We start from the raw sequence: 27,608 nt of genomic DNA, 5'->3' as shown, positions 1-27,608 counted from the left end.
ATTGCTAGCTGTCTTTTTTCCCATTTTACCCTTTACCTCTCTTCTCTCTGTCTTGATGTTGAAGTCTTCCCCTTTCTCCCTCCTCTTATTACTCCACGGGTCCCAACTCCATTTCATCTCCTCCACCGCTCTAACTAATTAACCTCCAATTACTACTCTCCTCAATCAAACTTTTCATTTTTACAAAGGTTATCGCTCTAACTCGTTATCCTCCAATTAGTAGTGTAAATAATCAAACTTTTGATCTTTACAAACATTATCACTCTAACTCGTTAACCTCTAATTAGTAGTATAGACAATCAAATTTTTTATCTTTACAAACGTTATCGTTCTAACTCGTTAACCTCCAATTAGTAGTATGAAGAATCGAACATTTGATCTTTATAAACGTTATCGCTCTAACTCGTTATCCTCCAATTAGTAGTATGGAAAATCAAACTTTTGATCTTTACAAACGTTATCACTCTAACTTGTTAACTTCAAATTAGTAGTATGGAGAATCAAATCTTTTGATCTTTACAAATGTTATCGCTCTAACTCATTAACCTCCAATTAGTAGTATGGAGAATCGAATCTTTTGAGCTTTACAAATGTTATCGCTCTAACTCATTAACCTTCAATTAGTAGTATGGAGAATCAAACTTTTGACATTTATAAACGTTACTGTTGACTCAAACTTATTTTTAATGTTTAGAGTACTTTTTTTACTAATAAAAAGTCACGTTGATGTTTAAATGAGTGAATTTACTACTCTTTTACATTGTATATGTATATTTGAACGCAATTTAATGTTTAGAGTTCTTTTTCGTCTTCCTCTAGTTAAATTGATGAAGATATAGAGAGTCTGACTTATTGTCAATTTGAGTGTAACCATACGTTAATGAAGTGCTTAGTACTTTTGTTAAAGGTAGTTGTTGAATTTTGTAAGCTTTTGTGATGAACTTCTTTATTTTAGAGTAACAAAACATAAAGGAGATTACAAATTAAAGATTTGAACCTCTTTACTTAAAAGAAAAAAAAAAAGAAGAAAAAGGAAAAGTATATTTTAAGTTAAAGTCAGAGTCGAATTTGCTTGATTAAAAAAAATAAATTATCGTGTGGTTTCTTTTTTCTTCTACTAAACATTGTTTGAATGACAAATAAAGAAAGATGAGAATAGTATTTATTTGCATAATTTTCAAAACCAACACGATAATTAACCGATGTGGACTATTAAATTTCGTCAACATAACTTAAAAAGAAAATTTATTTTCTTTATACATACATCATTCTCTCATATGGTTGGGTGAAAAAAAGATTCACAAACATTTTCAAGTTAAAGAACGTAAACAAATGAGATTCATGCATAGAAGAGTATTAGAATTAGTTCAAATATTATAAGAAAGCTTTGAATTCACAACACAAGAATTCCACACATTTCAACTCTATATATATTTTCTTTTAAGTTTTCAAAGTTACTACTTTCCACCGTAAGTTTACTTTTGTTCGTTGAATATATGAACGAACATTTTAAAAAATAACAAAATATTAAAACTATTTTTAAAATATAGTAAAATTCCTCGAGTTCTATGTAGCTATCACATTTAAACGTTTTGTTATATAATTGATAAATAGTTTCTTTTTTTTTTCTATCTATACAAATTCTCTAATTATCAATATATCTCACTAGGATGCAATCTTTACCATTTTTAATAAAATATAATTCTTAAGTTTTAAATTAGATTTTCTTAGAAACATTTTTAAAAATAAAAAAAATATTAAAACTATTTATAAAATATAGCAAAATTGACACGATTCTCTTTAATAAAAATTTTATTATATATTTTTTTAAATAATTATTTTTCTATCCCTAACAATTTTATATTTTTTTAAGGTAATATATATATATATAGAAAAATATTTGTTGTTTTTTAATAGTGAAAGAGTAATTGAAGTTGACAAGTAATTTCATGTAAAATAAGTATAAATAAATAAAATGTCGGTGCATGGTTATTTGAATATTATTAATTTATTTTCTCTATTTTATTTTTGAAAGATTATTAATTTATAATCATGTGACATGTTTTTAATGGTTCGTACATCACATTACCTATAGTACTCTTTAAGTTAAGATTTCTTTATATTTCAAAAAATAAATTCAATTCATTTAATTATGACTAATTTTCCAATCATTGTTGTACCTTATTGTTATTCACATCTTATGAAAATTACTTTACATTTACTTTACATATATATAATCAAAATTAAATTATCATACATGCCTAGTAAGTTCAACTTAATTATATAATAAAGTTTTAGTGTCTACCTCTAATATGTTTTAGAAAATTGATTCATTTTACTATATTTAAAGTTAAAACTTTAAAATATACATATATATTTGTTGCAGTTTTTTTTTTTACTAACTTCACTGATTGAGGAATAAAATTCAATTATTGGTTATTCTATGGGAATAAAATCAAAATATTAAAACTAATTTACAGCTAATTTAACTATTTGAGCATAATTATTTCCAAACAAATACCACACATTTTTTATTATTATTATAGAATTACTGCTCAATGCATACTTATAAAATTAAATGGTTATATATATATATCAGTATATTCTTTGTCACTTTTAGAAAGTCCAATTAAAACAATGAAATTAATTATCATCTGAATTTTTATAAAAAAAAAGGTTAAAAATTGAAGTTAGAAAGCTTAATTAAAAAGGTATTAAATCCAGCTATATAAATAGAATTGACAATATAACCTATGGAAAAACCAAAATGCAAATTAAAGGGATGTGTGATTTCTTGTTGCTACTCAATCATAGTATGCTTTTTGGTTGATTTTTAAAAACAAAGGAAAAGGGTTTTGTTTTTGGACCAACATGAGAGAATGAGTTTAGCCTAAGACTTTTATTACCATATTATTAATAATTGGACTATATGTTTAATTTTTATTATAATTGAGGAAGGTTAATAAAGTTGACACCACAACCACATATATTTTAATTTTTTTAAGTTTAATTTTGGGCCTCTTTTAAATCATGGGCTTCTCTCTCTCTCTCTCTCTCTCTCTCTCATAACTTCATAAATACTTTTTTGTTTTTTTTGAATATATCAATAATTCTTTCTTCTATATCACTCTCTCACTCTCTCTCTCTCTTACCCCATCATCAATTTTTGTAACCTCTAAGGAACCTTTTGTTTTAATATTTTTTCACTTTCTCTCTCATACTTCACTTGGGATGCACTCTTTGAATCCATTCTTTATTAAAAGTTCTCTTCTTTCTTTCAAAAATATCACTCTTTTTGGAGTTCTAAGGTTCTTCAAGTTTCTCTCTATTACTATTATTATTATTATATTTTAAAGCAAACAGATCTTTGAAGTCATGGATACAATGTTCTTATAATGCATACCAGTTTGTACTCTCTCTCTCTCTCTCTATATATATATATATATTGACCAAGTGAATTGCTTTCCATTCTCACATTTTTTATTATACACAAAAAGTAGTCAATATATATATATATTTATATTGTGTAATTACTCATTGAAATACATGGTAGAGTTTTTGGATAAATTATTGATTATAAGTTACTTACATTTAAAAGTTCACTGTAACAATCTCATCAAATAATTTAGCAAAATTTCTTCCCAATCTAAAATGTATATCTTTATTTTTATATGATAAATGAATGTGTTATTTAATCTACATGTTTATAGATGTATGAATAATATTATATTAATGGAATCCACATGGTTTTTTTTTTTGTTCAAATTTAATATTTATAACAAAAAAAAAAGAATATTAATAACCAATACATTCAACCTTGACCGAAATTTAAAAAGAGAATGCAAGTTTGTTTTCACCCTCAATCATCAATTGTAACATATAGTAAAACTTTTGATAGTATTTTCAAATTATATATAACACAATGATTGACTATATTTTAACAAATATGAGTATTGCATAATCTAAATGAAGTCTTAGTCGTTTTGATACTTATAATTTCTTTTAAAAATTTGTGAATTTTATTTTAAATATTTTTATTGGGTTTTTTTAGGAGATCGTATTATTGGTTTTGTTACAAATTTAAAAATATATTTACACTTTTTGATGTGACAAAAATGAGTTTTTGTTAATTTGAATAACATAACATAAGATAATATATAATATTCAATTAGTTTAATTTATACTTTTAGAAAAATCTATTCTATTAGTTTTTCTTTGCACATCCTTAATTGAAATGCAAGAAACTCAAACGGTCATTTTTTAAAAAAGTTTGAAATGCATAACAAATTTTCATAGGATAAAGATTTATTTTCCGTTAAAAATATGAAGAATGGAAACAAAACCCATTTTGTTAAAAAAAATTGTGAATACTAAACCCTAAAAGAAAACTACGAGAATACGAATTTTAACCATAACTTTTTATCTTCAAGGTGAAAATTAAATTACAAATTTAAACTTGATATAGTTATAATGAAAATAATAGAATGAAATTGACTTATTCTTCTTAATTCAAAATTGTAATGTTTTAACTATGGGAGAATATGGCCTACTTATCTCTCATATGTCACTTTTAATTTAATTAATTTAATGAAAGGTAATTAGAAAACAATGAATGAGAGTGGAATCACAATGATTTTCGTCTGATTGTCAACAAATCAGACTACAAAATGTTGATAAATGTAACAACAATTAATTTGATCCATATATATATTTTTTCTTAAGTGTCGGCAGCCACATGCACACATGCTTTCACATACAAATGCCACATGGTTTTGTGCCCTCCTCCCCCATCCCTTGTATATATATACACACATATATTTATTATCAATATCAACCCCTTCTTATTTGATTATTATTATTAGTCCATATATATGTAGCCTTGATTTAGGGCAAATCCCCTTAATTAATTCCTCATCATTTTTTCCCCTTAATTCATCTGTTGATTAATGAAGTATAAAGGATGTTTCGCTCTTCTGATTTCTTAATAAGAATGACAAGATCTTTTGTCGTGCTAGGGCAGTTTTTTTTCTTCTATTTTTTTCTTTTAATCAAAATGAAAATGAAATACTATGCTGTTGGTTGTCTCCTTTTGATTAACAATTTTTAATTATGCATAAAGTCAAAATATTAAATGTCTTCATGTAATTTAGTTATGTATATATATATAATTTAACGTTTAGGCCAAAAAAACAAATTAATATGGTGTGAGATCAAACTATATAACTTTAAGGGGGAATTATTAATGTTTTGTTTATTAGGCTATGCTTAGATTAATGTTATAGACTCATATTTATTCATTTTAGGTTATATAGATGTAGCTTTACTTTGCTTATTGTATCTTAAAAAGTTCAATAATTTTTTTATAAGAAATTAATTACGGTCTTCGTACGTTTAAAGAAATTACATTTTTTAACCTTAATTAATATAGATTTTGTACAGTGGGAAAATGAAGCATGGTACCAAAACTTCAAATTGAAAAAAAAATATATCAAAACTTCAAATTAAAGTAATAGATAATTGTAAATATAACAATTAGATTCAATAATATAACAACATTTTATCAAATTTGTAAGTATAGCAAAATCTATTGATAATCATAGACTAATATTTACAACATAATCTTTTTATTGATAGACTTTAACATATTTTATCAATCACTTGTAGATTTTGCTATACTAATTTTTTTTAAATATTTTTTATATATTTTAATTGTTATTCTGGTTAGATTAAAAGTGTTTTTAAAAAACTAATTAACACGAAATAAAAGGGATATTTTAAGTAAGGAAAAAGCGCAAGGTGACGTGTCAGTTGAAATTTTGAGTAATTTTGGGGGGTAATTAAGAAGGTGGAAACACGCGCCGATTATCGGCTCAAAAACCTCCGATGGGCGCCGTGGTGGTCACGCACACCAGCACGTGACTTCCATGAGCGAAAGAAATGAAATGAAATAAAATGACTACGTAAACTCTTCGTTCTCTGTGTAAAAATTAAAAATCAAAATGATCCTTTCCAATTCCCGTGGGGGCATTAACGTAACTTCGGCGGGAAAATCCACGTAGATAATAAAATTAAAATTTATCACTACGCTTACGTGGTGGCAGTCTCACGCAAAATATGCGGGGAGAGATCACGTGGGAAGTGCGTGCAGGCATGTAAGAAGCCACGTCTGTTCCAACAGGGACCCACATCCCACGTTCCCTTCCTTCTGATCTGCTTGATTGGCCCTTTGACTGAACTTACGGTGGAGCCCACGCACAGAATCACCGCCCATCACTTCATCTCCTAGACCATGGGTTTTTATCGTCTGCACTGCAGTCCTACTTTACAAAACGGCCTAAATACCCAAAATGCCCCCCGTTGAGCCTAATTTTCATTTACACTTCTTCATTAACAATTTCATCTATGTACACTTCCAATAATATGTAACAAATCAGCCCCAAAAGCTCGAGTGAATATAAGAATATCAAATGAAGTTCACACGCTTTCAAACTAGATAATAATTTAGTTTTTATAAATTCATTTATGGCAAAATGTTATGAACGCAGTTCAATATTGACGTATTATTTATACTATCAACCTTGATGTTAACAATATTGTCATTACTTTTTTTCTAGAGATCGTAGATTCTTAATCCTCTTATTATTTTGTACTAGAAAAAAAAAGATATGTTTTCGTCTCGTCCTTTTGTTGATTGAAGCATGTCCTTGAACTTAAACAACATTTTCATTCAAACAATTTTATAAATAACAATAATTTAAGTTGTATACATTAACCATTGTCTCTTACATTATAGTAGATAAAAAAAATGACATTCAGTTATCATTATCTATCTAGTATGTGATTTTTTTTCGATAATTCAAATCTAGAACTTTGAAGTTAATACCATTGGTTTACGTGATTTGAAACTTATTCACTTGTAGTCGCCACAGTTCAATAAATGTTAATTCTAATCACTTAAAACAAAGTTTTTTTTATTGCGTTACAAAAATTAAAAGGATAAGAATCATGTGACTTTGTGTTTTCGGACTTACAATGATAACATTTATCATTGACGATAAAATGTCGTAACGTTTACTTAAAATGAATTAAAAATTAAAATAAGTATAGAAACAAAAATAATATTTTAAGGTCGACTAGACGGTGGGACGCAAGTGGTGCACGTGACTATGCCACCTAATGACCTATTTTAGCCTTAATGCAATTTCAAGATTCAGATCCGTTTTAATACTTTACTAATCCGGTATTTAATTCCAAAGGCTGCGATTAGATATTTTCATACTCACCGTTGTTTTTTCTAAAAACCAATAAGATGATTCTGCCACGTGTCCTATTGTTTTACGTGGACTCGAGTGGTCCGTCTGATTCATCATGTGCTCTGCTGGTAGGCCCGTGATCAGAAGGGCCAAATCAGATGGCCGTACGACCTCTCTATTAAAGAATGAATGCAATTAGATGGTTGCAAAATTTAGATATTTAAATTAAGTAAACCATTGTTTTATTGTTTTTATTTTTTAAAAATTTATAACGACTTCCCATTTACAATTGCGTAATTAATTTCAATACTTAATCCATCATGAAGCATAATATTTAAATTACAACTTATAGTTAGTTGAAACATTTGATGATAGTAGACATCTATTCAAGAGTTAGATTTTTTTTTTATTTTTAGAACGTGAGTTCTTCTTGTGCTTTATTTAAATAACAATAGTGAAAATCCAAACATGAATTAAGATGAATCATATGCTCTTATTGTACTATAAAAAAATTTAAGATGATAATTTCATAGAAGAAAATGAATATTAGAGTAAAATAAAATGTGTCTTTTTCATCAGTTATTTTACGTAGAGTAGGAAGATTTAAACTTCTAATCTTACTTTTTGTACATAATATAATCTTTAAAAGACGTTGCAAGAGTCGAGACACAACCACTACACTACAATCATATTTTGTTTAAATTATAACATTATTTAGTATATATCGTAATCTGACATTTCAAAATTAATATTAAAAAACAAAAATCAATAATGTGAAGGGGTACGTACCCGTTGGCCCCTTATTGCAATGAGTTAGGCTGAAAATTTAATAAATTTAGGTTGTTTAAATGTAAAGTTCACATTTTCTTCCTTAAAATACAACTCTTAAATAGAAAGCAATTAATATTTAAGATAACAACGACCAAAGTGAATCTAACCAAATGATAATTGACATTCGTTTCTTTCTTTATTGTTTCATTTTAAAAGAAATTTTTTCTCGTTTTATACCCATAAAAAAACAACAAAACAAATCTTAAATCTACCAACAAGAAAACTTCATATTATTTTTGTTATTGTTATATTTGAATGATCAAATTTTATTTTTATACTTTAAATGAATCGTAGATCTAGTACGATTACTTTATTTTTCATTTTTCTTATCCACTCGTTTTTCAACTATAAATTTGGAAATACTCTTTTTTTTTTTTAAAGAAAATGGTTATTGTTATTATATTTAAACCAATTTTAATAAAATTATGTATTTCATATTTTGAAAGGAATAAGAAAACAGCATTACATACATACATATATATATATACACTTTTATTGATATATAATGGACAAAATAGTTTAATTTGATGAAGAAATAAAGGGTAGAATTAAATTTAGAGTCCAACTTACTCCCGAAATGAAGCACAATATAAGTCATAATCACCGACGCATATATTTCATTTGATTTTGAGCATCAAATACTCCTTTCTCTCCTTTTTCTTTTTTTCTTTCAAAAGCTCCCATAGAAAAGTTGATTATATGTCACTTTTAGTTTATAAATAATTTTCAATTTTTGTACCTTACTATTTCTTTTGTTGAAAAAATACTTTTGTATTATTATTAGAGAAATTACATAAAAAGACAATAACATTTAACGAAAACAACTCATTATTTTTTCACATATTGCAAATATAACAAAATTAGTAATATCATACGATAATCATAAGATTATTGATTTTTAAATTTACTACTTTTACAATTTATAAAATGTAGTGACGTACGTGACCTTATTGTCGTGATTTTTTTGCTATTTTTGCAAAAGCTCCTTATTATTAACCATGTTTTTGCAAACTAAATATGTGAGATGGGAGAATTATGAAACATTGGATTTCGAGGTTGATATTATAAACACGCTGTCTTAATTTAACTACTCTCGTTTGAACAATACTCACATATTTGAAACTATGCAACATTTACGACTATTCAAATTTGGAAAAAAAAATGGAATTGTATTTATGAACATTTAGTTTTGTATTTAATAAATATTTAAAATATTTATCTATTAAATACAATTACGTCCAAATGTTGTATTAGACAAAAAAAAATTTAAATTTTATTGAATTCAAAATTAAACGTTTATAAATTTATTAACTATTTTAAACACAAGTCACTAAAAATGTCTATCACAAAATAAATACAAACTTGAAAGCTTTTAGATTTATTAGTAGACACATAAACTTAAAAATTTAAGATCGGAATACATACGAACTTAAAAGTTTAGATACGAAACTCGGAGATAACAAGAGCATATAAGTATATTTAAATGTACCAAAAAAAAAGAATGTGGGGTAGTTTAATTATGAATGTAAGATAGTCCAAGTTCACCCAACAATGCTGGAGATGGATTGTTATCAAATTTATTATAATCTTGTAAATTTATGCACATAAATAAATGCTTTTGGATCCACCCATTGTCTCGTGTTCTTCAACATTTTATAAAAGGGAAAATTATTATTGTTTTTTTAATGTTTGAACGATCCCAATAAAATAATTTTCCAAATTATGTGATTTTACAAACCCTTTTCCCATACAAGATTTTAAATTTTACCAAATATAAAATAAATATATACATATATTATTAGGGTTTTTTCTATAAAAAAAATATAACAAATAAAAAAAAGCTCACGTACCAATATAAAATACTAAAATTACTCCGGTCTACATGATTGTGTAGATTTTGATACATGATATCAATACATACATTACCCCAAAAGCTCTAATATGAAAGATTTTTACCTTTAATTATTCGATTTCGAGCCTTAATTTCACTTAGATGATCCAGGACGAAAGAATTTTGCCTTAATTTTATTTGATATATGTCAGACACGCATTACCCCAAAAGCTTCGGGATGAAAGATTTTTACCTTTAATTATTCGTTTTCGAGCTTAATTTCACTGAAATAATTCAGGACGAAAGAATTTTGACTTGATTTTATTCGGTATATCTCATAAAAATAAAATATAAATTTCAAGAACATATATAAAGTTTATGAAAAAAGAATCGCACGTCATGGTTTTACGGTTATACCTACGGTAAGTATTTTGCCTTTTTGTTATATATATATATTTGTAAATTATTCTATTAAGAGAGAGAAGCACATGAAAAATAAACGGAAAACAGGTTGGGAAAGAAACAGATAAAAGTGTCGGTACCGACAGGGAAAAGAATATAAAGACCACCGACGAATTTACGGGCTACAGAAGGTAAAGGGAAGAGATTGTGGAGTTTGGGTACGGGTTATAGGCGGTTACAATCGTTAGAGAAAAAGTTAAATGAGAGAGAGTCACATAACGGCGTCGGTGGATTACAACATGAGGACTCCACATCCCCATAGCCCATAACTCCTTTTCTCCCCTCCTCACCTTCCCATTATTCATTTTCCTTTCCTTTATTATTTTCAAAAGAAAAACCACTTTTTCACTAATACAAAAAAAAAAAAAAAGTCAATTTCACATTTACTTTTTAGTCCATTACCCAAATTTCAATTAAGAGATTTTATGCTCATGACATTCCCCAAAAATGGTTCTGATTCTTATTGAATATAGATTAATACATTTAGTTTTTTTTTCTTCTTTTTATACATGAAATGAATAATTTACAGAGAATGACAACTTTTACCTAATGATTATTTTTGTTCCATTACATATGAAATATGTGTTGGAAGTTGTTGAAGTTTGATTTAGAAAAATGAAGACCAATTTTGGTTGTTTTCTCTTTTTCTTTTTTTCCTTTTTAAATGTTGTCTACTTGGGATTTGGGAATGTGAAAGAAAGAAGAGAATAGGAATGGTATTTTTGTATTTTTGTATTTGTACATTTCAAAGTGGGTTGCATGGTATTATATATATATATATAAAGAAAAAGAGTCAAAAGTCAACTAATTAGGAAGTTTTCATATTTATTAGAGGAGAGATGACTATATTTTGCCACGTGGATGAGATGGATTGGATGTGGAGTTGTGATTGGGATATTTTGGAGAACAATATGAAGAAAATTAATTGAGGGAAGCCTTGCCATAATTTCTGCCTTCAACCAAAAATTAAAGACTTTTTTTTCTTCCTTTTTAAAAAAAATTAATTTTAGAAAAAATTCATGTTAATTTAAATATAGAACTTTTAACCCAATGTTGTTTCAAATACTCAATTTAAGTCTCCAAACTATATAATATATATATATTTATTTATTTATTTATTGAATTTAATATCTTATTATTCTTCGTTTTCTATCCAAATTTGTTAAATAATAACAAAACATACAAGGTGAATATTTACGAAATTGATATTATTATTAGGTTAAAAGTTATGATTTTGATTTTCATTTCAAATATTAAAAATTAATCATCGTACTTCCAATAAAATTTTAAAACGGTGTATATTAGTTAGTTTTTTAATTATTTTATAGTATACACTAGAAAAATTGTCAAAAATATCAAATTTGACAAAATATTTACAACATAGAGCAAAATCTCACATATTTTATTGATAGACACTTATATGTTTTTATCAGTTGCATTGGTAGACAGTAATAGAAGTTTAACGGTTTCTATCATTGATAGATTCCAAAATATTGTTATAGTGTATAAATATTTTAATTTATTTAAAAATAGTCCGTGTTAATAATTTTTTATCTGATTTTTTTTAATTAAATCAACTAAGGATTAAGAAAATGAAAATTTAAATTAAATTTCAACCATAAAATGGGAATATTATAAGAGCCAAAATGGTATTTTAAGTGTTTTGTTATTTGATTATTATGATCGTTATTGATGTGTTTGTTTATAGGGGAAGGTAAAGAAACCAAAGTTGTCATTGGAAAGCGTCCCCACGTTGTGATTTGTGAAGAAGTATTTAAATATGGAGTTTGAAGAGGAAGAAGCCAAAGCCTATGGATGTTATTAATAATAGTTGAAGTTCATAAAATATCTAACTTCTTTTAAGAGGTGGTTAGTTCACTAGTTGAGTCATAATTTAGATTTTCAACAAACCATTTGATTTTTGAAAAAACAAAATTAATTATTGTTAAGTTAATGAATGCAAAAATGAAGTAGGAAGAAGTGAATTAATTGCCACATTACAATCACAAGAGATTTGATTCTTAAAGGGTTGTTGAGATATTCAACCTTTCAGCCTCTAAGTGCTAATCAATTTATGCAAATAGCATTTATTATTCATTTCACTCACCCAATAGTTTAAATTTATGGTTTTCATCTAAATTTTTCACTCATCTATCAGACATGAATTGATATTTTGATTATATGGTGAAACTTTGTATGAAATATTAAAAAGAAGCAACAAAATGTTAGCAATAATTAGTGTAGATAATAATCATTTAAAACTCGTTTAAAAAGGGTAAAGTATTTATTAATTAATTTGGAGTTATATTTTTTAAATAATTTTATTTTATAATTTTCTAAAAGTATATATCTTCAATCGTGATCAATAATTTCCTGATATTACTATCAAGTAGGGGTGTGTTCACGGTGAACTACAAAATGAGAAAAAAAGCTCTTACACCAATTAATTTAGACTGGATTGCGGTTTGGTTTATCAATCAGTTCAGTTTTCAAATATTCTATGAACACCCTTAACTACCAATAGATCTTAACATTTCCGTCCACGTCGAAACTGCAAAGCCTAGTAGGTAAGGGGAAGACCCAAAATAACACTGGAAACTAAGGTAGTTGACATGGTCTGTATTCATTAAAATGAATTGAAGGTTTCATTCAGTTTAAAGCCTCAAATTTGGTTTAGTTTGGTCCTTCCATTTATTTATTTGTTTTTCTTCCTTTTATTACTATAACAAGGCTGATAATTGCTAACTATCTCTTTTTTTTTTTTAGGATCAATTATGACAAAAATATCTTAAAGGTTGAATTTAATGACCAAATTTTAATTTTCTTATATATATATATATATATACACACACGTGAGTGACACGAGGAAGGCAAATATGTACATTGAATTCAACCAAATAATCCACACAAAATCTAGGAGAGATTATACCGACATGTCGGTGGATTTTAAATAACAAATTTGGACTACATGTCGGCCCATGGGCCATCTTATTCAATCAAACCTTTTATAGTAAAGACAACATCTGAAGAAATGAAGGGGACATACTAAAACTTCAACTATGAAATTATTTTTTGAAGTATCTTTTTTTAGAACTTTTCTAATAAATTAAATGATAAGAGTCCTATGATGACCATTTTGTTCGTTGCTTTTTATTTTTTTAAAATTAAATCTATTCTCTCAATTTTAATGGAGAAAAAAAAAACTCTTGAGAACTTATAATAAAAAATATATGGAAAATTTCGTATACCCTAAATTAAAGTCCAAATGACATTTTTCAGAGAGAGTTAAAGTTGCTGAGAATTGAAGTCCTAATAGTGGTAAGATGTTTGGGCTTTCGGCCGAGTAGATATGAACTAACCAACCCATTGATATAACGATGCAAAACCTGAGGACTGATCCATTGAATCCAAAATTTTCTACAAGGGTTATGTTTCTTCATCATTAGTCAAATATACCATGATTTTCCCACAATCTTCCATCTTTTCCTGTAAGAAAATAGCGAGTTTGAGATTACTCTTAAATATGGTATTGCTAATGTGCTTTTGATCATAGTCAAACATCATGAAGAACAAGCTCTAAAGGAGTTTTTCATAATCCTAATCTTCTTGTAACAAATGATGATATCATAAGCATTCGACATAAAGTAATCTTAAATATCGTGACAGTGAAAACCTTGCCATAGATCAGGTAGCAGTGTTCATAGATTTTCTTTTCTTCTTTTAATTATGTTTTTTATTTTAGTTTGGTAAGAGTCAAGTTCTGATATTTTGATCAAAGATTATGAACTGATCAGTAAGCTCACTGAATCGATAAAAATCGAACAGCAAAGAACTAATAACACCTATTAATGAAACTTAAATAGCCTTTAAAGGTAGTGCAAACGGACCTTTGGCGTTGGATATGATAAATTACTGCATCTTGCTAATGGAAAGATCAAGGTGTAAATAAGCCACGCAAGCCATGAAAAAGAAGAAAAATGCAGATACCAACATCAATGGCTCTGCCAACATGAATATTGGGTTGAAACTGTAATAGACCTGCCAAAAGAAGAAAAACAATCTTCTAAATAAAAGGAAGGAGAAAGCACAAGCTGGTCCGTACAATCGGGGGAAAACGCTGCCAACAAATAGACTTTGCAGCTTACCTGGAAGTGAGAGTTATGTTCAGGGACTACATTTTTCTTTTCTAGTACAACCACAGTCCTTCCCACAACATCCAGATAAGAGTACTTCTTCTGAGGAAATCGAGATAAAATAATGTTGATTTAACGGCGTAGTAAATCAATGGAAAGTAATATTTTTCCAATCAATACTAAATAAAACTCTCAGTCATGTTCCGGGTAACAGAATTTTAGAAACATTTACCTCTAGGTGCTGCTCCACCAAAAAGGGAACCATGGCAGTAGGGCTTGTGGATCCCTCTGGTAAAACAATCTGGAACAGATAAAGTCATTTAGTCGAGACAGTATGTATCGTACAAGTAACACGAGAATGAAATCAGATAAAGGAAGAATCTAGTATCTCAGTGCTAGACCAACCTTCAAAGTCAACTTGTCAACCACAGTTTCAGCAAGAGGACAACCAAAAGTAAAGTTTAGGTATCGTCTGCCATCAGGGGATTCAAAAAGGAAGTCTTGCAATGGTAGCCCATAACCAATGACAAATGTAGCTTTCCATCCACCAAACAAAGGATACCGTGGTTCAAATTCAAGTTCAGACTGCAAAACAAAAAACCTTTCATGTTTAATTTTATAGGCAAACAAACCAAGATATTTCAAACGAATTATAATAATTTTTTCAATCTGTAAGCTCCTTGGAAAATAAAATTATGTAAAATGTCAATGGTGCATGCAAATCCTCGGTTCCCTGCTCCATTTCCATCTAGAAAATAGGAATATGGCACTTGTCAGAGGGAGCACTGTCCTGCTCAAATATTGTCATTTCTTATGAAATTCTGATGTTTACTATACTGAACCAATCTCTATTCTTTAGTTGTAATGACTGCCAGACCAACCCACGGTGAATTCCAGCCAACATTATTCTCAATCACAATATCTTATGTCAAATCATAGAACACAAAATCACTTGATAACTGAACGTTTTCCCCCAACACCTAATTATTGAAACTATAAATTATCATAGTCATATCATGAGGCACAATAATCTCATATTCTATTCTGAAAAAGGTTCAGCAACATATTGGGGATGAAATTTGAACCTTTAACCTCTTGGTAGATGATATATATACGTATACCTTAACCAATTTAGCTACGCTTGAATTTTAAATGGTTATTTTTCTTCTAATATATAGATGTATATATAACTAAACTTTCAATTGAGAAAAAAAATGAAAGAATGTAAAGACATACAAAAAACAGCCCAAACATGGAGGCAACCTACAAGAAAGACCTCAAGAGGCAAGTAAGACCTAGCAAGGAATTAAAAAAAAAAACTTCCCCATCGAACTCCACAGCAAAACATGGAATGTAACATGGCAATAACAATAAGATAAATATATACACATAAGTTCCTAACACCATCCATTTTACAGCAAGAAAGTTTTGGAATATAGCATGGTTGAGGTCACCTTCTGAAAATCTTTGCGCAGATGTGATGATGATATATTTCCTATTTCATCTCGGTAGTAAACAGAGTGAACTCTAGGGGGTAATCTTGCAAGTAGATGTCGGAATGAAGAAACTCCACTAATAGATGGTTTAGATTGATATTCAACCCTGAGAAAAGAAACATTACAAACAATAATAGAATATAGCAATCTGATGCAAAAAACTAGAAGGATTGTTTTGTCATTATGATAAGTAGCTATTGGCTAGAAAGAAGAACAAGAAGCTACCATGTTTTTCCATAAACGCTCCAAAAGGATAATAACATTATGCTATTGGATAATAACATTGGAGCTTCCAAGAGGATAATAACATTGAAGTGCTATGCTATTGGATAAAAATTCTAACCTTGAAAAAACACCCTTATGTCGAGCACCAGCATGGGCCAATTTGTAATGCTCGGTAATCTGAATGCTGCCCCAGTGAGATATTTCTACTTCACGCACAAGTTCCTCAACGACAGAAAATGGATAATTATTCTCAAAATGTAAAAGAATGGGCGAAAATGAATAAGGAGCGCGATCTTCATATGGTCCATATCTAATTTCTTTCCCAACACGGTTTGTGGGTTCCAACTTCGTAAATGACTCAACCTTCGTGCTTGGGGTCTTAAAAAAAGTTGACTGCTGTTTAATATGATAGGGTGACAATATAAATGCAGTATCATGGTAAAAGACCAACTGAGATTCAGATTGACTAATCTCTTTTGGGAAAGGTTTGAGAGTGTGAGTAGATATATAAAGGATTTCAAAGGATGCAGTTGCCCCGGGACTTAGTGGATTGAGCAAAGATATAGAGAAACCTTTAGCCCCATTAGGTGCATCAAGTAGCTCAATTGGTTTTACATCAAGGGGAACATAAGATCTTTTCTTCTTTTTTCCAGTAGCAATAGCAGCCTTTACTAGTGACAGACGATCAAATTCTGTGGGTGAAAAGGCAAGAAGAACCTCTGAAGCTGGCAACGTTCCAGTATTTTCCACCTTGAAAGAATTGAAAAATAATACAATAAGATGCATCTGGAAATTTACAGGACAAGGGTGGTTATGGGGTTATTCCATTCAGATAAGAACAACAGAAAAAATGTACCTTTAATGTAAGGAAAACCTTCACGATGTGAGAAGTCAAGTCAATCTGCAAAAATAATGCCACAGCTCAACATATCGAAAACTAACAGCAAAAAGAAGATAATAGTAGTGAGATAATACGAGCATGCATTTACGAAATTATTCCCGGCCTTGACATTGACATACAGCTGAGGTTCCAAGATCATCATTCAAAAAATTCACTAAACATCTGAACACCCAAATGAAAATGTCATTCCACTCTACTTCCCTTTAATTCTTTTTACCTCTGAATTTGAATTTCAACAGAGGTCGGATCCACAAGCGGACTAAAGTGCAGAGAAGAAAATTGGCGCCACCGAAATAAAAATTCAAACCGAACAATTAAGAAATGCAGATTATTGTGGAAAACGAGAGATTGAAATCTCACTCTTTTCTCGGCGTTGAGGATCTGAAGGTCGTGAGAAGAAGCGAAGGCGAGGAAGAAGACATGAGCAAGGATCGAGAAGACTAGGGCTAGTCGAGGTTTGAGCAGAGTATCCATGGCGACTTCGTCTTCTACGGTTCGACCAATATTTTCAACGACCTCCATCAACAGACTAACACTCTACAAGACTCCACCTGATGGGCCGAGCCTGGTTCCATATTTTGGGCTAAATGGGCTTACACGTATCTAAGTGTGACCGAGGTGAAATATTCTATTTTGCACTTAATTTAGCTAAATACTAAAATTGTAAATATAGTTAAATCTATAATGTAACGGAACTCTATCATTCTTAGACTTCTATTGCATAAAAAATATTATGATCTATCAGAAAAATAGATTCTTATACTTTTAAAATTTTATTTAATATCAAGTGAGTATCATCGATCCATGAGAGAAAGATAGTACATATTATTTATTATTAAGATATATTCACTTTTAGTTTTAAACTACACCTACGACCTAACCAAAGTTCTTTGTATATTATCTAAAAAGTTGATGATCTCAGTTACTATATTTTTTAAATTATAAAAATAGTAAATCTAAAAGTTAATAACTTTTTAATAGGACTTTGAAATCGTCTATCTGCTGATCTTTTGTATACAAAAAATAGGTGTTATTAGCTGTTTTTTTAAAATGTTTTTGTAATTTTTCCTCTCTTTTTTCCATTTTTTCCCACTTCCTAACGACTTTAATTTCATCACTATACAACAATTTTCTCCACAAAAGTTTCCATTTTCCAAAGTGTTACACTTTGCTTCATGTTTGCTTTGAGATTAAAAGAAATCAGCTCGACATTTATGGCGATGGCTATTCCATAAATAAACAAAACATTTTCCTTGAAAACAAGAATTTATTCACATTTTCTGGAAATGGGTTTTCAGTTTTATAATCTCAATGCATAAACAAATCGCAATAGACGTAGATTGATGCCACTGTAGAACATTATAATAAGATTAATTTGTTCATATTCCAATATTGATATTAATTCTCCATGTATTATAGTGTTAATTAAGTGCTCCCCAAATCCCAACGTAAAATGAAAAAATGCAAAACGTAACTGCAAATTGCCAAACACTCCCTTTTTCGTGTAACTGCAGGAACTGAATTTTCTCCTAGATACATCCTTTGGACTCGGACCATCGCTCTTCATCACCCAGAAGCTCAAAAGATCAAATCAAATACATATTTTTACAAAAACCCATCATCCATTTCTGTCAATTTCACTGTCTAATCATCGTTGTAAAACTCTCTCTCTATGACATTGGACAGTGGAGCTTGAGATACTCTTCTTCCATGGCGTCTTTGACGTTGGGATCTAAAGCGGAAGTGTTTCGCCTCGATGGGGATTCTTGGTCTGTTTCCACTTCTTTTTTTTCATTCTCTATGGATTATGATTACAGTTTTGGTTACGAGTTGTCTCATTTCCCTGTTTGGATGGGAATGAGTGTGGTTGATTTTTTGTTCATGCGTTTAGTTGATTGAAAAAGGCCACTAGTTTAGTGTATTGTGAAGGTTGATTTTATATGAAAAATTTGGGTGTCATCTCATTTGTTGTAGGGAGTTATTTGCTGAAGGTTAATCATTATTGAGAAGATTAAAACGTTACTTTGTTTGCTTTTCCCAATGTGAGGGAATTCTGAATCAATGATATGTCTTCCATTGTTAAGACATTTCTATGTTCATGCCTTCTTTTTCATGATGTAGCTACATTTCCAATATTTGGTTGATGGGATTGTTCTGTTTTTCTATGTAAATGTTGGAGAAAACTTTCAATTGGACAAACAACAAACAACTGAAATTATGTTCGAAGGCAATAGATCAGGTGTTTCTGTTTATAATTCTGGAGTTCTCTTCAGATTTGTAATGATATCATTGTGGACTTTGTTGTCTATTATATACACACACATACATTCATTTAGCCATATTTTGGTTCTTGTTGTATATCGGCGAAGTCGACTTTCTAATTATCAAAATGAACTCCCTCTGATCTAGGTTTTGCTCATCTGGGCTTGCAAGTGATGTCGTTATTGATGTTGGGAACACCTTCTTTCATCTACACAAGGTGCGCAATTTTTTCAAATTCTTATAATTAGTTGATGACTTTTGTTTGGATTTGCCTTTGTATTCCTTTGTAATTCCCTTCATTTCATTTCCTCTGATCTAGGAAGGCTTTATATTGAAATCTTTGGTTATATTACATTTTGTAAATCTTTCAGTTCATCACTTTCATATACTTGTGCTTTCTTCAGTTTCCATTGCTATCCAGAAGTGGAGTATTAGAACAACTAATTGGAGAATTTTGTAGAGAGGATGATAGAAATTATGTTATGCAACTTCATGACATTCCTGGCGGAGCCAAAGCCTTCTTACTTGTAGCTAAATTTTGTTATGGTGTTAAAATGGAGCTCACTGCACTCAATATAGTCCAACTGAGATGTGCGGCGGAGTACCTTCGAATGAATGAGGATTATGGAAATGGAAATCTTATAATGCAATCCGAGAATTTCTTAAACGAAGTATTCGGTAATTGGACAGATTCGATCAAAGCTCTTGAAACTTGTGAAGAGACTTTATCTTATGCTGAAGAGCTTCATATTGTGTCAAGATGTATAAATTCACTGGCAATGAAAGCTTGTGCAGATCCCAGTTTGTTCAGCTGGCCTGTCTCGGTACCTCAATCTACGCAAACATCGGAAGGCACGGAGTTTTGGAACGGAATACATGTATCGTCGAGATCACGAAAAGTAAGAGAAGATTGGTGGTTTGAAGATGTGTCCTTCCTGAGGTTACCTCTATACAAAAGACTGATTTTGGAAGTTGAATCAAGAGGCATGAAACCTGAGATCATTGCTGGCTCTCTCATTCATTATGCTAGAAGGCACCTTCCCCTGTTGGGAAGGCAAGCAAGCATTGACGACGGAACGTTTTGCGCACCGATACCAAATGTTTTGGCTTCCTCTGAAGTAGATCAAAGGAGACTTCTTGAAGAGATTGTTGACTTACTTCCTCATCAAAAGTATGTGACACCAACAAAGTTCCTGATTAGGCTTCTGAGAACCTGCGTGATTTTACATGCCAGCTTCTCATGTAGGGAGAATCTTGAAAAACGCATTGGGGCACAATTAGAACAAGCAGCTCTTGAAGATCTTCTGATACCGAACATGGGGTACTCGGTCGAGACGTTGTATGATATTGACTGCATTCAGCGTATTCTTGATCACTTTATGATACTTGATCAAAATGGAAACGACTGCATTATGACTAGAGTTGAGGATGGACAATTAATGGGGTCCAATTCAGTTACTCCGTTGACAATGGTGGCTAATCTTATTGATGGATATCTTGCTGAAGTTGCACCTGATGTTAATCTCAAGTTACCAAAGTTTCAGTCACTAGCTGCAGCTATTCCTGATTTTGCGAGACCACTCGACGATGGAATTTACCGTGCTATTGATATTTACCTCAAGGTATCTTCTACATCAAATTCATTACAAGTATTAGAAAATTCTCTACTGTCTGTTATGTTTACGACTTTAAAGTGAAAAGAAACCTTAGACTATTGTTGTCTTGCATCTTGTACACTTGTGAATTACATAATATTGCTTTGCTTGTACACTGTCAGGCTCATCACTGGCTAACAGACTCCGAAAGGGAACAAATCTGCAGGCTTATGAACTGCCAGAAGTTGTCATTGGAAGCAAGCACCCACGCTGCCCAAAACGAAAGACTGCCACTACGTGTAATCGTCCAAGTTCTCTTCTTCGAACAACTTCGACTTCGAACATCGGTTGCGAGTTGGTTATTTGTCTCAGACAACATTGAGAATTCACAAAACATCAGTGGCAACTTGGCTGTACTTGGTGGTACAAACAATGCAGCAGCAGCAGCATCATATGTCGATGCTTGCACGACTGAAAATCGTGCTGTTGCTATCAACATGAAAGAGCGTGTGTCGGAGTTGGAGAAAGAGTGCTTGAGCATGAAGGAAGAGCTGGACAAGCTGGTCAAAACAAAGGGTGGATGGAGCATGATCTTGAAGAAGTTGGGTTTAAGAATAAAGTTCAAGAATTCTGAACAGAAAGCAGCATCCAAGCTCCTCGTAAACTCGAAACCAGATCATGAAATGTCGTCGACGTCTCCGCGTATGAACAACAAAGAACATCACAACAGTGGTAAATCAGCAAACTAAAGAATTGATACATAGGTCTCGTTTTTTTTTTTGTTGTGTTTTGTAGTGATGTATTTGATATTGAAATCCAAACTCTAATTTACTAACCTTTGTTCTTGAAAATGACGCAAATGACTCTGTTGTGAGACTTTGCTATTAGTGGCAGTGGGCATATGATTGTAACCTTGGTAAAAATATTTGGAGGGAGTAAGTTCTTCATCACTTTCTTATCAAATTAGCAAATTAACTGATGAAAGTTATAGTAGAGAAAATCATTTCAGATGTTTATTTATTCGTTACTTATTTAATCTAAACCTTTTGTTATCTCAACTTTAAAGTTCAACTCTATTTTTAAAATTAATTATGGTTTATTATTCATTCCTCCCTATAGTTTTCACATATCTTAATCGTATGAATAGAGAAATTATAAAAACAAAAAAAAAAAATTATAAGAATTCGAATGCTATCCAACAGATGTAGAGAAAAATATTTGATAAGGTGTAATTGCAATTATACTACACTTTCAATATAATAATTGAGCTCTTGAACTTATAATGATCGTAAAAACTAATCTCTCAAACTTATATAATTATTACCATTTATACAATTATGTGAGTGTGAGAGTTCAATGTTTTATTGTGAAAGTTTGACGGTATAATTGCAACCAATATCCTATTCAGAAGTTATTTTTATCATTTTCCCAAAAATATTATATAATTTTACTCTTGTGATCATTTTTAGAACATAATTCAACATTTTTTAATTAATATTTCAAAAGTTAATAGTTCAACTTTGTCAAAGTCTCAATACTTAATTGCATTAGAAAAAATCATTGAACGATCTAGATAAGTTTTTAAAAAACAACAATAGAGATAAAATCAAATTACAAAACTTCAAACTTCCAACTTTTATATTAAAATTATTGGACTTTAAAATTTATAAAAGTTAGACTTCATACTCACGTAATTGTTATATTTTCTTCTATTATATAAGTTTGGAAGTCTAATTTAAATGTGGTATGAGTTTTAGGGCTTTTAATTCCCATAACGGAAAATTGAGTGTAAATACTTGCACCACTCTACTCTGGATTGATTTTTGTATTTTATAACTCCAAGAACTTTCGCGGCTACGAGACGGGTATAAAAGCGAAACGGAACTCAACAAACTAAAGGAAACAAAAAAAGAACGAATCAGTTTCACTTCTTCACTTTGGCGCTACTCTCTCTCTCTTTCTTTTCCCTCTAACAACCAAACTTCAACTTCGGACTATCGCCTTCACACTTTCCCGCCATTTTCATCCACAAGAAGATTTCGTACAATCTCCATTATGATGCAGGAATCATTTCCACCGTCGGATGACGACGGTGCTGGTGGTATCGGCTTCTTATCGTACTGAGAACGATCTCTTTCGAAGCGGAATCTCAAGCAGCATCAGGAACAAGGCAATGTGTCCTCAGATCGTCCTGTTACGCGTTCTCGATCAAACCTCGGCCGGTCTCATAGTCGCCACTGGTTCGCGTTCAGTTGGAGATCGTTCTTCATTTTCGCTGGTTTTGCTTTGCGAGCTATTCGTTGTTACGTTTTACCTGGAGAGTTTGATGACTTCGGTATTCTTGAAAAGGAGTGAGAAAGCTTGGTCATGCGATGCAGAGTTGAAGCTTGGAATGATGCTTAAGTTCGCTCCTCAGAGGATTCCTCGGAAGTTTATTGAAGGTAATGAAGTTGATCGGTTGCACTCAGAGAATCGTTTTGATTTTCGGAAACCTACGCTTGCTCTGGTAAGTGATCGAGTTTCGATTCTTTCTTACATTCTCTAGTTATGGTTTAATGATTCATTTCAATGCCTTCTGCTATTGAGGACAAATTCAAACTACTCTCACTGTTTGGTGTGGAATAGTAGATTGCGTTGATTATTTTTTTTGCTTTCCGAACGAAATTATTTTGCACGAATGTTAAGTTAGAGTGATATTCATACCTCTAGTGCAATAGTTTTCCCTTTGGAGTGCAGCAACGAGAATTTGGATGTTCATTTGATTAATGTATACTGTCTTAAGACTTCTATAAATAACAGTAGATTGAGCTCTTTGGCATTACTGATAGTCTTGATCTTTTAATTGTCTGAGCCGGAAGTTAGGAGATGATTAGTGTGTCACTGTAGTGAAGCTCTTACGTTACACTATATCTTGGAATTAGGATAACTGACGCTTCAGATTTGCAATCTCACGTCAGATAGAATACTATTGTTGTTGATTTCTTCTGTAAAACGTGACAAACTTGTTGTAAAACTCTTAGATCCGAAGCCTTTTGAGTGCAACTGCTGAATAAAACATACGAGCATGCATTGAGTATTAACTGATATAATTATTGTAAACATCTTTTTTGGTAGTAAAGTTTCATTAAAGTGAAATCCTGTGTTTAGAATGTACAGTCACGACTTAAAACCTTTTAGGCATGAAAGAACTGAAGGGGAAAACCTTTGAATGGCAAGATAAAATACAGTTAATGGAAATGAACAGTGAATTCCGCTGTGATCTTGTCCCACTATACCTACTGTGATCACTATCCAATAGTATCAGCACTTTGAAATCAGCGTGTTTCAGCATCTATAAGTTTTCTACGGTAACGAGATATCAGTGTATTACTATTGAATAACTTGTCACTTTTGAGGCCTTGCTGTTGATTAATTGCTTCCCCTAGGGGGATCATTATTTAGTTTTCAAAATCAACAAGATTCTGTCATAGGTACAAAATATTCTTGGCTCGTAGGGCTTATTAGCCACTATCAATTTAGCTGTCATTCTGAGTTTTTAAGGTCGAACTCCATTCTTGTATGCAGAGTCTTGGTTATTTTGGAGAAATTTGGTGTATTAATACTTTACAACGCGCTTACATATTTATAGGTGTAAGTGTGCATATAATAGTATGTGTTAGCGAATGTTGCCTCATCATATGTTGACAAGATCATGCACGGATAATTCAGTACCCTATGCGTGAAAGCCACTCTTTGTAAATGTGTAACGCTAACAAATTAAGCTTGTATAATTAAACAAACTATTCCTAATTTTCTTCTTCTTCTATTTATTTATTATTTTTATTATTATTATTATTATTATTTGCCTGAATTATCAGATATTGAGAAACATACAGAAAGATTCACTATCCTTGTTTTTAATTACTGTAATGAAGAATATGAAGGAACTTGGGTATGGGTTTGAGGCGAGAACTTTGACGTTGCTTTTGTTACTGGTATGCTGAAATGGCATAGTATAAGAAGTCACACGATGGCATGGTTTTGTAGGCATAGATTGACATGTCGTTGAAACCTGACAATGGAGAAGCGTGTCAAATGTGGCAGGAACTTGGTCGACATGTTCTTTTAAGCTCAAAGCAGTTTGGTCAAATTGATTGGTTACTGCGAGTGCATAAATTTCTGTACACACGCACGCCTGTTGTGCATACGTACATAAACATAGATTTATACCTTTTCTTTTCCTATTTGTATCAGCACAAGATGATCTCTGTTGTTAGTATTCAGAACTGCATGAATCGTTAACTTTTATCCTTGCAGTTTTGAAGGCATCATCGTTGATTCTTTTGGAAGGGAAGGAGGAGGCTATTACAAGGTTGGTTTACTTTGATACTATTTTTGAGTGGAGGTTTATACTATAAGTGATGGAGTTTTTTGTTTCTAAAAAAATAAGAAAAGAAAAGCGTTAGGTTTATACTACATAGTAAGTCGTATGTTTTTTCTGCTTCTCTTCAGTAAGACTTCTTAAATAATGTGGAATTATTGTATTTACTCTATTTGTACATTTTTTTAAAGTATAACATTAATAATTAAAAGATATACAACGGACCTGGAGCTTGGCCAATTTTGCATCATGGTGCTCTGTTTCTGCACTTAGTCTTGTGAGCTTTTATCCAAAATTACCTGCTGAAATGTTTCTGATTGTTTTACTTTGTGTATCTTTCCTTAGTTTTTATCTTTTACGTCATTCATTCGACGATGAATGATGGATTTTAGTCCATCGATCATGCTTTCTTGTTAGGTCCTCAGTCTTGAATCTTAAACATATATGACAGAGATTATAATTTAGATTTTGTCACTAAAACTAAGAAAAAGCAAAAGGAACAACAAGACAGCATTGCTATATACCCAGTCATTCCTTAAATAAGAAACATCAAGTAGACTGTTAAACTTCAATTATGATTTTAGTGGCCTCAAACATCACTCTCGTCAAATTTGTCCCATTCTTAAAACTTTTTATGAACCATCTGGATATCCTAGGAACATGACTTGTTATTCTTAAATATGAATGTATTCCTTGCTTTCAAGATGTTGATTTTTTATTCTTTATTGTTAGTAATTTACACTGATCTCCAGTCTCCGAGAGCACTGAGGTTGAAATCAGATGATGTCAATGCTCCCCAGCGGCTTCCTCTTTCGAAAAACAGATTCTATCAGGACATTCTTTGTGAGATTGGAGGAATGTTTGCTATAGCAAATAAGATTGATACAATTCACAGAAGACCTTGGATTGGTTTCCAACCTTGGCAAGCTGATGGTAGGAAGGTAAATCCAGCTAACATTGTTTCAAGCTTAGTTGCATTACTTGATGATGAATCTCCATAACATTTTTGGAGGTTGAGGCTTTAGACACGGAATACTTTTACCCCATTTTCATAACAGCCGTCCATTCTATTAGGTCTGGCACTCAAAGATTTCGAGATATATAATACATATATATATATATATATATATATCATCCTCTGTAAGAAATCTTAGGATTTGTTAAACCACTGGCTCAGTTGTAAACTTGTAATGAACAGGTTTTAAGCTTCTATGCCAATATATGTATGCTGCTTAGGAGTCTATTTTTCATTTATTTACTTCTGTTCTTCCAATTCATAACCAGCCTCGTCTGTTAAAAAAAAAGAAAAAAACAGGTCTCGTTATCTAACAAGGCAGGAAAGGTTTTGGAAGAAGCAATTCAGGAGATCACTAGAGAAGTTATTTACTTCTGGGCGTACTTGGGCGTCGGTTCTGAAGTCATAGACAGCGATGATGGTCCCTTTTGGCAAACATGTGACATCTTCAATCGGGGGCATTGCTGGTATATTGGTTATTCAACATATTCTAGTATTAATACATAGCTTCCATGATCTTAGGTCAAGTCTCCCATGTTTTTTTTTTTTTTGAAACTGCTATACTTCCCATTTAAGGGTTTTAAAAAGAATAAAAATTCCTATTAGCAAGGTGAAAAGGCGGTTATAATTACTAAAATCTCCAGCACGAAGTTAATGTTAAAACATTAAAAATGTTTCAAATTCTCTACGAACATCTAAAAAACTCTCCTGTCCCAATTAAATAAAACTTGACTTGATGCTTCGATGTATTATATGATTTTGGAAATATAGAAAGTTGAATTGATACCATGTATAGAAAGGATTGAATTGATATCGATACTACGTCAACTTCCAAGTCTCGCATGAGATGTTAAAATTATACATTAACGGATGCAATTTTGAAAATATTATCGCTTAAAATTACATCCATCCATTCAGTTCTACATTTAAAGATGCCTTTAGGCATATGTATGAACTATCATCATCACATTCAGAAGCTCTTCCTTCAATGCCTAATGATAGTGGTCTCTGGTTTTCTCTGCATAGTTGGATGATACTAACCCCTGCATGTTTTATCAGTAAGAGCTCACATTATATATCAAAAGTAGAACCCATTTATCTCTTATCACAAAAATAGAATATATATCTCTCAACATAGCCTCTATCTTTGTTGGGCTTGAATAATCACCAAAATTTTCGTATTTGAGCTGCAGGATACGTTGATTCCATAGATGCCATGTTTGCTGGCTTCTTTGAGGCTAGAG

The 27,608-nt window shown here is 30.9% G+C and overlaps 3 protein-coding genes across 3 annotated transcripts; 2 read left to right on the top strand and 1 right to left on the bottom strand.

Moving 5' to 3' along the window:
* Nucleotides 1-13,591: 13,591 nt before the first annotated feature.
* Nucleotides 13,592-17,690, bottom strand: LOC101222475 (dolichyl-diphosphooligosaccharide--protein glycosyltransferase subunit 1B). Its single transcript, XM_004142360.3, has 9 exons — nt 17,493-17,690; nt 17,088-17,132; nt 16,350-16,981; nt 15,965-16,112; nt 14,916-15,095; nt 14,743-14,811; nt 14,523-14,612; nt 14,265-14,415; nt 13,592-13,863 (listed from the first exon to the last, which is right to left on the bottom strand). The coding sequence occupies exons 1-8, from the start codon at nt 17,652-17,654 to the stop codon at nt 14,287-14,289; spliced, it is 1,455 nt and encodes a 484-aa protein (XP_004142408.1). The 5' UTR covers nt 17,655-17,690; the 3' UTR covers nt 13,592-13,863; nt 14,265-14,286.
* Nucleotides 17,691-18,594: 904 nt separating this feature from the next.
* Nucleotides 18,595-22,025, top strand: LOC101223117 (BTB/POZ domain-containing protein At5g03250). Its single transcript, XM_004142444.3, has 4 exons — nt 18,595-18,901; nt 19,542-19,611; nt 19,799-21,016; nt 21,172-22,025. Exons 1-4 carry the CDS (start codon nt 18,843-18,845, stop codon nt 21,736-21,738), a joined length of 1,914 nt encoding a protein of 637 aa, XP_004142492.1. The 5' UTR covers nt 18,595-18,842; the 3' UTR covers nt 21,739-22,025.
* A 780-nt stretch (nt 22,026-22,805) lies between these two features.
* LOC116404038 lies at nt 22,806-26,556 on the top strand. The gene is made up of 3 exons (XM_031886208.1): nt 22,806-23,495; nt 25,286-25,340; nt 26,102-26,556. Exons 1-3 carry the CDS (start codon nt 23,434-23,436, stop codon nt 26,348-26,350), a joined length of 366 nt encoding a protein of 121 aa, XP_031742068.1. The 5' UTR covers nt 22,806-23,433; the 3' UTR covers nt 26,351-26,556.
* The last annotated feature ends 1,052 nt before the right edge of the window (nt 26,557-27,608 follow it).

Source organism: Cucumis sativus, chromosome 5, assembly GCF_000004075.3.
Source record: "Cucumis sativus cultivar 9930 chromosome 5, Cucumber_9930_V3, whole genome shotgun sequence".
Taxonomy (NCBI): domain Eukaryota; kingdom Viridiplantae; phylum Streptophyta; class Magnoliopsida; order Cucurbitales; family Cucurbitaceae; genus Cucumis; species Cucumis sativus.
Note: the sequence above shows the minus strand (reverse complement) of the source record. Positions and strands in the feature narration are given on the sequence as shown.